The 17,402-nt window shown below is 40.6% G+C and overlaps 1 protein-coding gene across 6 annotated transcripts in view; it reads left to right on the top strand.

Moving 5' to 3' along the window:
* GNAI1 (G protein subunit alpha i1) overlaps positions 1-17,402 on the top strand; it is a 312,759-nt gene that overhangs the window by 224,198 nt on the left and 71,159 nt on the right. For 2 of the 6 annotated variants that reach the window (XM_045793389.2, XM_045793387.2), the window contains one exon: positions 4,096-4,264. In XM_045793389.2, coding sequence (XP_045649345.1) covers positions 4,147-4,264 — 118 coding nt within the window. In that variant the 5' untranslated portion in view covers positions 4,096-4,146. Of the gene's footprint in view, positions 1-3,219; positions 3,590-3,835; positions 4,265-4,483; positions 4,506-17,402 lie in introns of those variants that run through there. The other 4 variants (XM_087861139.1, XM_045793390.2, XM_045793386.2 and 1 more) reach the window with 4 other exon arrangements.

Here is a 17,402-nt window from a genome sequence, read left to right as displayed (position 1 = left end):
ATTTCTTTCTCCCTCCCTTTGTGTGTGTGTGTGTGTGTGTGTACACATCAGGTTGTCCTGACTCTGTCTTCTTCTCTGGTTCCTCCTTATCCCCACACTAATCCATCAACACACCAAGACAACACATCTTAGATACATTCCCTTTTCCCACTTCTGCTTGTTTGTCATATGGCAAGATAAATAGGGACAAGGTTGGAGGCCAGAGGGAGCCTCTGAATTTTAATCTCAGTTCTGACACTAATCCTATCTGACTTCTGAATGATATAGAATCTCAAGGTTGGAAAGGATCTTTTAAGTTTATCTATTTCTAGATCTTTCCCAAAATGCAATCATCCAGTCTCGATGTTTATATCTTAGTCAAGAATGAGTAAGCTTCTAAGGTTGCCTATTCCCTTTGGGGGAATTGTACACCTTTTCCCTCACATCAAAGTAAAATTTGTTTGCTGTAGCTTTCTTCCAAGACTTCTAAATGTAGCACCTTCAAGTCAGATAGTTTTGAGTTATGATACAGTTTTGAGATACTTTAAGACCTAGATGCCCTCAGCTGAATGTGTCCCAATTGGTCTTAACATGTCTCTAGCTTCTTAAAAAGTTTAATTCTAGTATAGTTAGCATACAGTATTATATTAGTTTCAGGTGTACAATTAACTTTCTCAACGTATGATGCTAATTAGTACACAGCAGTAAAAAGAAATGAAGTCTGCATCTGTGCTATAACACGGATGAACCTTGAAAACCATATGCAAAGTGAAAAGAAGCCAAGTCCCAAGAGACCACACACTATACGGTTTCTTTTATATAAAATGTCCAGAGTGGGCAAATCTATAGAGACAGAAAATACATAAGTGGTTGCCTAGGACTTGGGGTCAGGGATTGAAAATTTGGGGATAATGGCTATGGGTTATGGGGTTTCTTTTTGGGGTGATGAAAATAATGTATAATTGATTGCCACAATGGTTGTACAACTCTGTGAATATGCTAAAAGCCATTGAATTGTACATTTTCAATGGATAAATTCTATGGTGTGTGAATTATATCTCAATATAGTTGTTTAAAAATATGTCCAGAAGGGAAAACAGTACTCTGAAGTAGATTGCCTTAACCTCTGTATTTCAGTTTCACTCTATAAAATAGACGAGTTAATAATATCTGCCCCACCTCCTTGACAAGGTTGTTGAATCACACTTTGCAACATCATAATTATGTAAGCTATTAGTTGGAGTGACTCTCACCACCTCCTATCTGGATTACTAACACAATCCATTTACTGGTAACTCATTTGTTTTGTGGGGTAAGAGACTATTTTTTAAAATCACCTATTACCCAACTCAGGAGAATGTAAGGAACACTTAGCACCCATTGCATAAAGTCTAACACTTCACCTTAATATTTAAAGCTTTCTTCCGACTTTGTCCCACACTTCCTATCATTCTTCACAGCAGAACAACATTCCAATTATAAAAACAATTGCTTTCTCCAACATGTATTTTATGTATTAACCCTTTTAGCTGGTTATTCCTCTCAAGCAAAATATACTATGTTACAGACTGTCTTCCCTTCCCCCTCTCCCCCAGATTTGTATGTTGAAGTCCTACCTCCAATATGATGGTATTTGGAGCTCGGCCTTTGAGAGGTAATTAGGTTTAGATGAGGTTATGAGCCTGGGACTCTATGAAGGGATTGTCTTTATAAGAAGAGAAAGAGACTATAGGTCTACGTGCCAGGGCACGGCAAGGAGGAGACCACCTGTAAGCCAGAAGAGAGTCATCATGGGAGACCTGAATTGGCTGGTGCTTTGATCCTGAACTTCTTAGCCTCCACAACTGTGAGAAATAAATTCCTGTGCTTTAAGCCACTCATCTGTCCTATTTGGTTATGGCAGCCCCTTTAAACCTTCACTAATCCCTGTTATGGCTTCCTTCCAAAGTTGTTTTTTTGTAACTTTCTTCTCTTGGGCTCCTCCCCCTCCTTACTGATTACGCCATTACTGTGTGTCCCTTAAGAAGTTTAGCTTCATATAAAGCTAATTTTCAGTTCTTATTCACCTATGTACTACATTTTAACTCCTCACCTACTTGACAAGCTTGTCAAATGAGAGAGGTAATGTGGATAATTTTGTTGCCCCTTCTCTTCTCCAAAATATGAATTTTATGGACACTTCCTCCAATATTAAGTCATGGCTGCTTCCTCTTTTCCTGCCATTGTTGGCCCTGTACTCAATATGGCCTAAAGCTTATAGGGAAGGCCTTATAGCCAATAATCCAAAATGGCTAATACAAATAATCCAAAATGGCTAATACACAAACACTATGTTGAAAGTTCACTCCGTCAAGTTTAACTCCAGAGTTTCTGATGAGCATCAATATTTAAAGCACCAGGAAACACAAAGAGTGTAGAAGGTGATTAAATACTGTTTGAAGCTTGCTCCTTTTTATGTTACAAAAGGTCATAGGAAAAGTTGAGGCAGTTCTTGAAATTGCATCCCTCGAGCCCAGCAGGTTTGGCTATTGTAGGAGGACAAGAAAGGGCATGTCCAAAAAGGAGGCAGCGGCCATGTCTGCTAGCCCAGAGGCCTGGCTTCAGTGACCCACTCTACAGCAATTCTGCCTACAGCATCCGCTCTGCCTTACCTTCAAGGAAAACTCAAGCCAGTTTTTTATAAACACTTTTTAGAAAGTAAGACTTCCAGGTGGAAACCAAAGAGCAATTTCTTAATTTTTAATACATTGGAGAGGATGTTTTTTCTCTTTGCTACCAGCCCCGTCTTCTAATCAATACTTCCTGCAATATCAGTAAGGGACAAGTATAGTGTAACTGACAGAAAAGACCGGACCTTAAACCTGCACTCATTCATTCCATTCCGGGTGAAATGCCTCTGAGGGCCCCACGAGCTTGCCTCCCCCAGACCAGTTAGCACTAGAAGGATGGGGCCACAGTATGGATCATCTCCAACTCATTTTATGGGCAAGGAGGCTAAGCAAGCCCCGTAAAAGGGAATGTCATGCCTAGTGGCTTATGATTTACAAAAGTGGTCATAAATGTTGGTTCAGAATTTGGCGTGGAAGCTGACACGCTGCTCCGGAGGAGGCAGGTTTTGGTGCAGAGCAGATTTATCCGTGTAGGTGTGTTTTATTGCTATAAAATATACTCTGAATATTTGTCTCCCATTTTCTCAAGTTATGAGAAAATCTATCAAAATGTTCTCTGCTTGTGAAAAGAAACGTGAAAATGGATAGAAGGAGGAAAAAGAAGGAAGGAAAGAAACACCTGAAGGAAGGAAGTTAACCTCCTAGCCCCCTCCCAGACCTTTCTGTTTCCCACTGTCCCCATCTCTGCTTTTGCCAAGGCTCCATTCCCTTCCCAGCTCCCTCTATTTCCCACAACCCTGAAGGCCAGCCGACAAGGGTTTACATTTCGAAAACCCTTGCGTGGCTGCCGGAGCTGGGCATGCTCAAACGCCCAGGACTGGCTTTTTTCAGCTTCCAACTTTGGCAGCTCTCCCACCCGCACCCCGAAGGGGCAGGTCCGCACAGATCCCTCGGTGTGAGTAAGCGGGAAGAAATTAACCCACTCCCACGGAGGAAGCGAGGTAGGGGAGCTAGCAGGGCAGTTCGGCGTTCGAGGGGAGCTTCCAGGGGGCGCGCGCGGGGGTGCCAGGCCCTCGGGGGCTGCGCAGCGCCCGGGTCAGAGGCAGCGCGGGCGCGCGCGCCCGTCCGAGGGGGCGCTGTCCGAGGGCACGTGCGCGGGAGCGCGCCCGGGGAGTGGTCGCGGAGTGGCGGGCGGGGCGGGCAGGGGCGGGGCCGCGGCGGCGCACGGACGCCGAGCTCCACTGGGCTTCTTGAGGCTGCGGCGCGGCTACCAGCGGGAGGGCGGGAGCCACCGTATCCAGAGCCTGAAAACCTGGGACTTCGGGGGCGCTGAGGGACGCAGGAGCGGAACCCGGCCGCGGGGAAGAGCCGCGCGGTGCAACTCGCTCCTTTGCAGACAGCGCTTTCCTCGCTCCGTTTAGGAAGTGGGTGGGGGTGTTTCGTGGCCAGCGTGGGGAGGTATTCGAACGCCCGCTCCCGGAAAGAAAGAATTCACCTGTGCTTGAAGGCAGCGCGTCGGACGTGGAGGGAGCGGCGGCGAGCTCTCGCTCCTGGCACAATGGGCTGTACGCTGAGCGCCGAGGATAAGGCGGCGGTGGAGCGGAGTAAGATGATCGACCGGAACCTCCGTGAGGATGGCGAGAAGGCGGCGCGCGAGGTCAAGCTGCTGCTGCTCGGTAAGGGCGGCCAGGCGCGTCCCGGGGGGCCCTGGGGTCGGGCGGCTTGCTGGGAGCGGCGCCCCGCAGTGGCCGCTACGGGCCGCTCGCATTTGGGAACCCAGAGCGGACGTGTCAGAGCGGCCGAGAGCGTGTCTTGTAGCGCCTGGGGATGGTTTCCGGGCGAGAGCGGGGCCGGTGCGGTGCAGTGCCGAGGCGGGTGCTCCTCTTCCTGGTCCCCTGCCTCCCTCCTCCCTGGCGGGTGAGGACTCGCCCGCGGGGGGGGGGGAGGGGAGGGGGCTTCACTTCACTCACAGGCGTTGGTATGGACCCTGCTAGGAGCCGAGGAGCGGGTCGCGAGTATGCCGGGTTTCTCTAAGTTAGCTCAGCCTTCTGAAGATGAAGGGGGCATTCGCGGCAAGGGGGGGGGGAAGCACACCACCCCTCCCCCCTTGAAAACCCTTCATACGAGGTGTCGTATCGCGGTTGTGGTTTTCCCATGTCAAGAGTGCCTCGCTTTGTGAAATTAGTGCACCTTTTGTGAGGTTCCGTGGGATCGAAATGTGTCCTTCCTGTCAACTTCCTGTGGCGACTCAGTAAGTGTAAAAGCACTGATTATGTTTACCTTGCCCAAGGAAGTAGGCTATGCTGGATGCTTGATTTTTATTACTGTGGAGACGTGGAAACCATCAAAGTTGGGTAACGTTTGCTCCGGTAGTAGGTGAGGCAGATACTCTAGGGGAGAAATCTACGTGAAAGGTGCAAAAGGGTCACGCGGAAAACAGTTCTCTCCCAGCTGCTTCGGTTTCTGATGAATGAGATTTGCCAGGTACACGCCGGGCTTTTATTTGTTCTTAGTATTGTTCTCTTGGTGGAACGCTATGTGGAGGTCTTCTCCAGCTTTTTGAAAGGAGAGACCAAAAAAAAAAAAAAAAAAAGTAATCCAGGATTTTGACTGAAGGATATACATTAGGAAAATATTCACAGCATAAGCTTTGTAGATCTATGAATTAGGGTTTTCTTTTGTTTGCGCTCCCCCCCCAACATACACACTCTATAGCTATTTAGGTAGGTGAAAGATTTCTCAGAATCTTTATTTGCACTTCCAGCGATTGCTTTTGTTTTAGAACAGTTATAATAAGAGAAATCTTGCACAAACCTGTTTTCAATAAGCTTCTGTTTCATTGGTTTAATGACTGCAGGAAAAATGGTGGGTTTTTTTCTCCATTACTAGCAGGCTTAGAAGCAGCAAACTTGGCATGACTAAAAGTAATAATGATCTGAGTCATTTTGCTAGCAAACTGTGAAATAACTTTGCATTTTAAAGACCTGGGTGGCTTTCTTCACCCTTGCCCCCAACATAAATCTTTCTCAGTTAATACTGTTTACCTAAGTTTTTATGTTAATAAGAAATATTTTGCCTGGGTCAGTGTATTTTTAGTGTATTGAGCATAGAAGAGACACACCTTGATATGGAAACATGTAGATGTTTCTCTTCTGATGTGGATGTGCTTGAGACAAAAATGAAACAAAAGGAAGATTACAAAGTTCTTTTCCTGCAGTTTCTGCACTCCTCCTCTGATGTATTCTTCAGTGTATTTTAGTGTGACTCTAGTTTGAGCCAGCCATCCACCATGTTTTAAAGCAATTGAAAAATGAGTCCTCTGATGTTGTTTTATGCTTTAATTAGATGTCTGTTGGAGAGAGATGGACCAGGATAAATGTCAAAGGAGTTGGTTTTTGCCTATATTCAGAAGAGATCAGTGTTTCTCAACCTTAGCGCTGTTGGCATTTTAGGCAGGGTAATTCTTTGCTGTGCAGGCTTCTTGTATGTTGTGGGATGTTTAGCATTGTAGGATGCTCTTTGGCCTCTACCCATTAGATGCCAAGAGCAACCCCCTTAACCTTTGATCCTTGAAAATATCTCCAGATAGTCCCCAAAGTCCCTGGGGGGTAAAAATTAATCTCTGATGAGAGCCTAGATTAAAAATTAAGTATAGCTGAATATATAATGTGGAAGTTGCACCTCTACAACCAGCTTTAGTGAGAGTTAGGAGGAAGGTGTAGCAGAGTCATGATTTTCAGAAGAAATGACAAGATTTTGTTTTTCTATACCAGTAATGTTAGAAAGATTTCAAAACGATTTGTAATATTTTTTAGGTAACTGAATTCCCTCATCTGTCTTTTCTAGCTTTGGTGTTGTGCTTTTCTCTGCATCTCCTCTCTACAGAAATCTCTTCGCACCCCTGTCATGTTGGCCCAGCTCTCCCTCCTCTCCCCCCTCTTCCTCCTTATCTGTCTTACTTCTCCTCTACCCTTTGCCCAGGGTCCCGGCACTCTAGGTCCTATAAACAAAATGCTGGCTTATTTCATAAATGTTATTCTTGGAATGTTTCAAAACATTTTTTTTTTCCTAATTTGTCTTTAGCAGTGAAGTTTTGACCTTTGGTTCTTTTTTGGATGTTTAAAGTCATATGTGTGAGTAGCTCGATGAAATCATTCCATATAAAACACAACTGAATCAACTAGAAATACAAAATGGTTTTCTAGGTAATCCATAACCACTGTCACTTCCATTTATATCAGGTCATCTTCCTCTTCAATTATTTTTTTTATCAAATGAATTTTTTCCATTTAAGGCAAAAAGCATCCAAAGTATATTTGTATATTTAAGATAATATATTAAGTAGCTCATTATATTGCATTTTTTCTTGAGGCATATATGTATTGTCTTTTAGACATCTGGGTTGAGAGATTCAGGTATGAGATACACAATATTAGTAAAAAATTTGGTGCTGGTATCTGTTATAATTAAAATTTTTTTTTAAATCAGCGATATTTCACTCTCCATATTAGGAACAGTGAGTTAGGCCTTAAAAAAGAGAGGACCTAGTCTAATCATTGACCTAAGGGAAATTAGGTCAGGGTTTGAATGGTTCAAGTTTTTAGGATTAGTTTTCAGGCGTTGGTATGAGAATAATAATCCTAAATAGAAAAACTTATTTTTATAATGAAAGTTCTCTTTCCATTATAGATGGCTAATTGCCTGAGGGGAAAACATTTTTTATCGTCATACCTTTGAGGATGTTACAGTTTATCATTTTTTTAAGGGCTGTATCATTAGGTTTTGGCTCTTTTTTCAGTGAGACTATATTGTACATATGGTACTTCTTAAATATTATAATTTTCAAAGATGTAAAGGGTTAGATTATACAAAAGTAAAACTTTCATCCATTCTCCATAAATCATTTCACTCTAAACCTGAGTTTTAAATCTCCTTTACTCCACCTCATTATCCTCTCCACTCCAACTCATCCTCACAGACGAACAAAAATCCACACCCTTTCTCTTTCTGTAGTCTGTTTTAAACATTATAGGTTGAGTGAAAATGTGGTGAGGGATAAGATCTGCTTGGTGAATATTTTTCCATTCTACCAGCAACCAGCTCTTGGAGAAGATACATCATTAATCTTTTTGTTCCCTTTAAACTTGCCCTGTGACTTCCTTCGTTGGGAAATTCTGTCATTGCGGGACTTTGGATTTTGCATTGCTTTAGCTATTTCCTTAGCATTGGCTCCGAATCTGAGATGTCAGAAAGCCCATTTCCTTGAATAAAGGGACCTGGTATTTCAAAATGGGTTCTGTGCTTCTCTCTCACTCACCTACCTGAGGTTAACAGTTACTTTGATAGGCAGTACAGGTGGTATTGAGGTGTGTTTGGAAAGGGCTGATTTTTCTCTATCTTCTGTTTCTCATTCTTAAAATTTGTAGCTTCAAGTTCTCTGGCAGCCTAATTCCAGAAAGGTTTCCAGCTTCTGGTCTTTTGCCTCTAGCCTACTCTTCCTATCATGCAAATTCCTTGCTCAGAAACCTTTGCCGACTTCTCCATTGCCTGCACAATAAAAACTTTCTTCTAGACCTCGCTTCCCTCCATCCTTATGCTCTTCTCCTCAGGGCACCCTCCTCCTCCAGATAGAAGCAGTTGGCATATGGCAAAGCATATTGCGCTCTGGTTTCTAGTGTTGTTTAGCCGTGTGCCCTTCCTGTTTCTCTGACTAGTGTGAGCAGTTTAGGGGCAGAATCATTGTAAGTTGTGCTTGTATCCATCCCTAACAACCATTTAGTTTGTCACGTGCTTAATTAGTTCCTAATTATGTTAATACCTTGTGTAGAATTAGGACTTAACCTAGAATATAAACCATATACTTTGCCATTTTCAGTATTGATGGGAATGATTATCCAACCAACCAAAGTAAACCAGAAAGGAATATTAACAGTGTGTGATGACCAAAATAAGCACATGGTATCTAAAAGCAGATTGGTTTAAGAATTCTTTTTGATTTTTATGAGAACTTTTCACAGTCCTTATATTATTTGAGAAATTAGAGAAAATCACTGTAGATATTCATTGGAGGAAAGTCTGCTATGTTGCAGTAGTTATGTCATTCCTTAATTTTTTTTTTTTTCGTTCTGTACAGATCTCATTTTGTAATCTTATTTTTGGCATCTTTTAACCATAAACAAAGAGCATGAGTCTTGTTTAAATTTATCAGTGATAGGAAATATAATGCCTATGTTACAGGATTTAGTAGAAGATGTTTGGAAATATAATGCCTATCTTCTAGGACTTAGTGGGAGATGTTATTTAAACCTGAGAATGATTGCTATAGCTTTTTAAACAAAAAGTGAGCATCCAACCACCGTCTTAATGTTTGTGTTATGCGTGCCTCAGCCTTGGAAAGCTCAAGCTACCACAGATGCCCATGGGAGGACCTGAATGTATTTGTTGCACTTCTAGGTCACATATTTCTTGGTCACATGTTCTGGCATATGCAGTTACCCAATGTGTGACTTCCCACAGTGTGACATTGGGGAAGCTCAGATCCCAGATGGCATGTGAGCTGTATGAACTAAGGTCAACAGCACCTAATCTTGTAGTGCTTAGACTGCCTTCTGTCATAACTTGTTAAACACTAGTTAAAAACTTTAGCAGAAATAAGGCAAACATAATTTTAAAGTGAATGTTCGTTCCATAAATGTAGTGGCTTTAAATGATGTAAAATGTAATTAACTTTACGTTCCTTGGAGGTCAGAAGTCCAAAATGGGGTTCACCAGGCTAGAGTCAGGATGTTAGCAGAGCTAATTTTCCTGTAGAGGTCCCAGAAGAGAATCTGTTTCTTTGCCTCTTCCAACCTCTATCTAGAGGCTACCCACTCTCATTGGCTCATGGGACCTTCTCCATCGTCAGAACCAGTAGCTGGTAGAGTCTCATGTAGCACTGCTCTTGTGCTGGTCCTTTCACTTCCAGGGATGCTGTGAGTACATCGGGTCCACTGGGATGATGCAGGAGAACTGCCTCACCCTAGGAGACGTGTCTTAACCACATCTTCACAGTCTGTTTTGCCGTGTAGGGTGACATGTTCCCAGGCTCCAGGGATTGGGACATGGGCATCTTTGGGGGCCATTATTCAGCCTTCCACAGTCTGCCCCCTGGCTGCCAAAGATTTATGTAAAATGCATTTACTGAATCCCAACATCTCCAACAGTCTCAGCCCATCACAGCATCAGCACAGTGTCCAAAATCCCATCCTCCAGATCTCATCATCGAACTCAGTTTGGGTGAGATCGTGGGTGTTATCCATCCTGGGACAAAATTCCTCTCTACCTGTGAACCTGTGAAACATGAAAACAAGTCATCTGCTGCTATAATATAATGGTGGGACAAGCACAGGGTATTGGTTATAGGTCTTCCTGTTCAGAAAGAAGGTGGAACAACAAAAGGAGTCATCCGGTCCCCTGCACTGTCCAGACTACATTAGGTTTCAGGACCTGGGAAGAATCCTCTGTGATCCTGCTAGACTCCGCCCTTCCTTTTTAATGACAGGAAGCACATGTTTGCAGCTTAGTAATTTTATCAGCCGGTTTCTTGCCTGGAGAATTCTTGGGACCTGACAGCATTCTTTCATTTTGGACTCTCTTAATTTATCTTTTTTCCTTTCCCGTTGTACTATAACCAGCAAGAAAGAAAACAGCTTGCACCTTCCAACAGTTTGTTTGGAAATCTTCTCATCTAAATACCCAAGTACATAGCTTATACATTCTGTTTTCATATAACTGCAGGACGTAATTCACTTAAGCTCTCTGCCACAAGGTAACACGGATCCCCTTTCTGCTAGTTTATAATAACATGTTCCTCCTTTCCATCCAAGTCCTTGCCAGCAGCACCGTGAAAAGTCCATATGTCTGTCAGCAGCATGTTCATGGCAATGAAAATATTTTCTGAGATCTCGTATAGTTTTCTCTAACATATGTTCGTATAGGTGTTAACATCTGTATTTCTAATAGCGCGTTGGGGTGATCCAGGTTTTTTCTGCCTTGTTCCTCAAAATTTCAGCCTCTGCCCATTGCTTGATTCCAAACCCATTTCCCCATTTTTAGTGTTTTTTGTGTCAGCGTCATTGATATTTCATGTATAATTTTAGAACATGCAGAATGATGATAATTTCATTTTCTTCAGTCCTTTGCAATTTATGTGACTATCATGGTAACAGCAAAATCACCAGTTTCTAGTGCTTCATATTGAACCCATGGTATTTCACTCCAGACATGGTGTTAAAGAATGAGGCTTTTATTTTTGTTTGTCTCCGCTTCAGTGAAGTTTTTCCTGACCATCTAGTCTAAATTTGTCTTCCTTCCTCTCCCTTCCTAATTACACCATTTTGAAATCATCTTGTGCATTTACTTTTTTATTGTCTGTTGCGCCTCTCCGTGGGGTTGGCTTCCTCAGAGCATGAATCCAGTCCGACTTGTTTATCATCTAATGGCACAGAGTAATGCTTCTGTAAATGTTGATTAAATGACTGACTAGTTTAATTAATTATTGAACATTAATTTTGACTAATAATCTTTTAAAGTGAAAAAGTTGAAACATTTTTCTTGTGCCTTGGGTAATTTTAATGAGTTTCCACCCAGTGTATTCTCATTTATTTCTTTTATATCTTGCTGGTTGGTGTAACTAAAACCCACCACATTATTACTCATAGTCTTCTAAAAACTGGAATTAATTTAGGGTACCTAATTCTTATTGCATGATCAGAAAGATATCATGACTCTTGGGAAATTAGGTGTAGAGTGAAATGTGATTTTTACATTTGCGTATTCTGGACACTTTTTCTTTTTTTGGGGACACTTTGTTTTCAGCAGGATTGCTGTGTTGCTATTTCACATGTTATTTGAGTGCTTTCTTAAAATGCATGCAGTCATATGACGTGGCATCAAATGTATTCTCACAATCCTGTCTTTCACAGCAGGACAATGAGATTGTAACTTTGGCTTTCTGGAGCCAGTAGGGTGCTCAGAAACTGCCCACAGTCTGTTCTTTATGTCTTGCCTGTCCTTATGTGGCAAGAATTACATTGGTGGCATTTGCAAAGTGCATTGTATATTTTTGGTTTTGAGTTATGCCTGAGGTTTACCAGATCCTTAAGAAAATTTGTGATGTACTTACAGAAATATATACATAAAAGTAGTTCCTCATAATGGCAAATAGGGAAGAAATGGTATAATAATAGATACTAAGGGAGGTGAGCTTTAACATTGGGGGTCTTCATTATTGATCACAGATGAGGATGCAGGTTCACGTACCTCTCAAATTACTGTGCTTATAAATCTGTCCGTTTCCATGCATTTCTAAGCTTATTGTTTGATCCTGGCTGGCTGTAAGCTCTGAGACCTGCCATCTAGAAGAGACTTTTCTATGTATAACTTAGTTTTCTTAGGGTCTCCACATAGAAGGAATTTCAGCCCTCCAAGGTTTATTTAGCTCTGTCCAGAGACTCTCTACACAGGGAAAGGCTGTTGACCTACGACTCTGCCAGTAAAATGTTTTCCAGGAGATCCTAATTCTTTAAGCTTTAATTTTCTTTTCTATAAATTCTGGATAATAAATGTACCTACCTCATAGGGCTGGGGGACAAAGTAAGCTAATACATCCAGAGTACTTAGAATAGTACATGGCACAGAAGTCCTTAATAAATATAAGCTGTTATGATAAATACTTCAGAGACTTTTTGGAGTCAGCCCTCCCTCTCTGTCTCCTTCCACTTTGATCCATTTATGGTCATAGATATTAAAACCTTTTGTTGGCTCTTCTTAGCAAAGGGTATGTACATGGCAAAGATATCAAGAAGTATGAAATCAATCTTAATTACTAGTTTCTGATCCAACTATGGCTTCCTTGTGGGACTTGGCTTTCTGTTAACAGTATCCCCATTGGGAAAAGACCAGGTAAATATCTGCACTATGTTAGGAATTCTAGAGAGAGTGGATTTTAAGTAATTGGAAAACTTTCAGATTGGAAAAGTAATTTTCTCTCCCTTTTATTACCCATTTTTAGAATAAATGTAATAATTTCCTGCAAACTTTCCTTTTATCTTTCTTGAAAATAAAACAAGGCTGTTAGTGTAAGTTATGAAACACTATTTGAGTTGAGTCAAATGAATGTGCCGTTTCTCTGGCGAATTTATGGTTACTTCTCCCAAAATTAAAAATCTTTTTGAAACTTTCTGTACTGATGACTCAACAGATTCCTAATAAAACTCCCAAATTACTGTGAATTTACTTTTAAAAGAGAAGTAGCATCTCTTGAGAAGGGGTAGTAACCTTGATATAGAAACAATGAAGCATTGACTGTGATAGTATTTGTGTCTTTTAATAATATTTCAGAGGAGTCTCTGAAGACTTAGCCTTGAATTACCTGGAATTCCTTCTGTCTACTTTGCTTTTCTAAGGCACAGTCTAAAATTTTTCCTAGTAATTTACTTATCTATATTGTATTTTTTTGTTTGGGCACATGTCTTTTATTTTGACAGCCTTTCATGATATTTAAGAAGCATGGCACCTAACTAAGATCAATATAATAGGAATTAGAAGAAAATTGCCTTCTTATTGGTAGTTCTGAAGTTAATCTAATTTCAAGAGTTGAATTTATTTCAGTGCAATTTAAAATTGATCTACTGAGTTTTCACAAACTGAGCAGTGTAATCAGCAATGAGATCAAGAATTCTAGGCAAGGGACGTTCTGTGACTGTAACCAGTCGTCCGTCTGGTCAGTTAAGTTGCTGGAACTGATGAGGTGGTGCTCATCAAGGCCAGTGCTGCGCCCCGGCTCCCACTCATTCATCCGCTCTCGCCTTCCAGAACCTTCCATCCACCCTGGTTCTCTCTGCCATCTTCACATTTCTCTGAAGACTCCTGCGTCCTGGTCCATAAACATTTTGAAATGATGCCCAGCATTAAAAATAATAAAATCCAAGCAAAACTATCCATATTCTCCTTAAATCACTTTTAATCTCTCATTTTCTATCTAAACTTTTCAAAACATGAGGCTGCATTCCCATTTTTACTCTTTTCACTTTCCATTCACTCTTTAAATTACTTTTTATTTAAAAAACTTGTTTTTCAATTATATAGGAATGTTGAGAAATAAAGCAGGCACTCATGTAACCCATATGAATGTATTTTTTAGAGAGAGACTATCTTATGGTTAGTCTCTGTCTTCTGGATTTTCGTCTATAATTAGGTCAAGCTTCTCATTCTAACTTCCTGTTAACTTTTCTCCAGTTTTTTTTTTTAATCTCCTTATCTTTTTGTGTTACTTATATATCTTTTAGTTCACCGTATCTATTTAGAAACAAACTAATCTGCCTTTTAACATATTGAGTTTTTAATTTTATTAGTAATATTTGTATTTCTAGAAACTCTAATCTTTTGGAAATAGTTTATTATTCTATTCTTATATTTTGTAGCTTTTTAAAAAAGTTACTTTCATCATACCATACTTAATTTATAGTCTCTTTGTGAAAAATTTATTATATAAAATTCTTACGGTTCACATACTTGTAGGATCTTGACTCTATGTTACGGTAGGTAGATCATGTCCTCTAGTAATTTTTTATTGTGAGCACATATTAACCAGCACGTTGTCTGTGTGAATCCTGTGCACCCCGGGTTGGCTGTAGTTTTCCTCTTAGTCTCGCGGGGTGAGGGTTGAGGGCAGGTTTACTTTACTACCTTATTAACACAATATTCCAAAACAGAAGGCGCCATCTCTCACCCACTTACCCAACCACTTCCTCCTTCTCTCTGTTGCCGCTCTTTTAGTTGGTGGCACCAATGATCATGTTTTCTTATTTGCTTTTACACTCAGGCAAAAGCTTCATCAACTTTGTTTTCTAAATATTTTGCTTATTTTTCTGTCTTGTGTTTTATCATCCGGCAGCACTGAACTTAAGGTTTCCCTTCATTCCTGTGTGGGTTTTTTGGTTTTTGTTTTAGGGTTTTTTTTTTTTTGTCTCCCGCCACCCTTTGCTCATGCGGTCTCTGCTTAGGAAGGGTGTGTGTGCGTGTGTGTGTGTGCGCGCGCGCGCGCGCGCGCGCGTGCGCGGGGTGGGTTGGCTCTCCCAGTACTGTTCTGGACTTCTTCATTAACTTCCATGGTACCCTGTTCCTGGAAGTCAGTTTTTTTTTTTTCCCTTGCCTGCCAGCATCCACTGCTTATTGGTCTGTTATGGCTCATTTTGTTCACAGCCAGGATGGTTTCTCTTATGGTCTTGCCCCTCCTTTGTGTCTCATGAATGCTGTGGACCTCTTGATCTCTGTTTTTCCTGGGCAACCCATCACCGTAGAGCCAGTACTGGTAGCCAGACTCTTTCTTGGCTACGCTGAGCGCTCTGTTTTCTCTGATCACGTCAAGCATGTGGAAAATTACAGGTCCTATCCATTTTGCAGTGGTGCCGATATGCCACGGAGAGATGACCTCTGGTGTTCCTTCCGCACAGCCACACTGCTCCACCAGGCTGCTTGGATGTGTTCCTGCCTCGGTGATTTTCTTCTCCCAGGATCTCACCTATCCCTATCCCTAATTAAGATAGAGGTGTCTCCTGGCCTCTCTCATCCCTAGCTGCCCTCAGCCTTTGCCACTAGGCCACTGATGACCCTGTGGCCGCCAGGCTTACGGCCTCTGCCATGCGATGCCTGGAAAGTAAACCATTTGTACTCATCCATTTTCCTCCGATGGCACTAATGCACCCCGTCTGCGTCTTCTCCCATTATGCATGTAAATGCAAAGGAGGAAAAAACACATCAGTAATTTTCAAAATACTTCAAGCATTACATCCTCTATTGTTCTTTCCATTCCTGCTCTGAAGTTAGGTCTTTCCACACTCATCCTTATTGTATGTTCTTGCTGGTCCAAGTATGCTCACCTTATTTACCTAAAGGAGCTCTTCTTAAATTTAAACTTTAATATGCATAGAAATAAGTTGGCATCTTTTAAAATGTAGATTTTCATTCTAGGTCTGCGATGGAGCGTGAGATTCTGCATTTCTCCCAGGCTCTCAGGGGCTGCCTTTGCTGCTGATCCCCAGACCAGTCCATAATTTGGGAAGCAGAATCCTAGAGTAGGTGATCCTCCTGGATCTTTTCCATTTATCCGTTGGATAAGCATTTTTCCAAACTTATCCCATCTTCGCCACATTTGTGAAATCTCACATAACCTCATCCGTAAGGTATTTAAAACAGTGCTTTGCACAAAGTGAGAGCTCACTGTAATTTATACATACACATATTTACAGGTGCATATGTAAAGCCTATCACACTTAAGTATTTAAGCTCTTAATGCTAACTTGAAATGGTTTTTTAGGAGCACATTTTGAGAAAAAGTATTTGATATTATCTTGCATGGAAACATGCACTTCCTGGAGAGTGATCAAAAACTATAATTAGTCATAATGAATCTTCTGTGTAGTTAGCAAAATTTTTAAAAGTGGATTTCTTCTTTTGATAATATGATTATTCAGGTCATGTTGAATGTGACCTTATAAATATGTTTTTATGAACATTTTCATCTGGTAATGTTCATGATGACATTCCTTTCTCAGAAGTAAATAAAGGATGGTTGCAAACTCTGAGAAAATTTATAGTCATTGGTCTTGAAATAATTGATCGTACTATTTTTATGTAACCTCATCTCCTAATCTGGCCTCAAATACAACATGATTTCCATTGCCTTTAAAAGGCAATTCTGATCTTAGAAAACTATCCTTTACATTAATATTTACGGACAAGTGCTACAAAATATGAAACATTTTGTGATTAAATATGGCATAAATGATCTATCACTTCTGCTTTCATTTGCTGGTTAGGCTTAACTTTAAGTTAACTATGACACCTGGTTCTTATGAAACATGTAAATTCATTCCACATGGCCTGCATTATTTAGGTATCTGGAAATGGAACAATCTTTGGAAAGCTGATATTAATTAAAATACAGGAAACATTTTTTAAGTGTTTTACCATAGGATAAAAACAACATGGTTATTTTGGCTTGTTTACTATTAAATTTAAGGATTAAGAAAATGGGTTCTGGGTTTCTTCTCTCTCTCTCTTTTGTCTTACTATGCCTTTGTAGTAGATAATTTTAAGTTTGTTTTGGATGATTGCATTTTATATACATCAGGTTGAATTTTATTGCCTTTTGCTGAAAGCTATTTAAAAGCTTTCAGAGCAAGGAATAAGTAAGGAACTCCAAAGTAATTTATATGGTGCACATGGCGATGCTTAGAATTTTAGGACTAATTTCTTAAAAAGTTATCAACCAACAGCGTAGCCTATGGGAGTTTTAGCAGTCATATTTGAGATGACTTAAACTCTAATATAAAATGTAACCAGTTTAAAAAGAGAAGTTCTGAGGAATAGAAAACTCTTAACAGACTCTTAGTAGCTGTTATGTTTGAAGAGCCGGTCAGCAGAACTTAAACTTTATAAATCATAGACTCGTATAGATATTGAATTATATTTAGGTATGTGTATGTTTTTGTTCACCAGTGAGCAAATGTTATTTAAAAAAAAAACCAAAACTGTTAGAAAATTCAAGCATCAGAATGGGTCTTTCAGATAAACAACTCATTTTTTATTTTTTTCTGAATAGAAGTAGAAAATGCTGTAAAGTTTTTATAGAATGACTCCATATACATGGGGGACTAAGTCGGGGACTAAGTCGAGAATTCGACTTTAATATTTTCAGAATTGCGTGGTATTCTAGAAATCATTTGGCATAATGGTTTGTCTGGATTTCTGAAAGTTAAGATTAGTTATTTA

The sequence above is a fragment of the Ursus americanus genome, chromosome 3 (assembly GCF_024610735.1).
Source record: "Ursus americanus isolate L20-20 chromosome 3, mUrsAme1.1.p, whole genome shotgun sequence".
Lineage (NCBI taxonomy): Eukaryota > Metazoa > Chordata > Mammalia > Carnivora > Ursidae > Ursus > Ursus americanus.
This window is presented reverse-complemented; position numbering and strand designations above follow the sequence as displayed.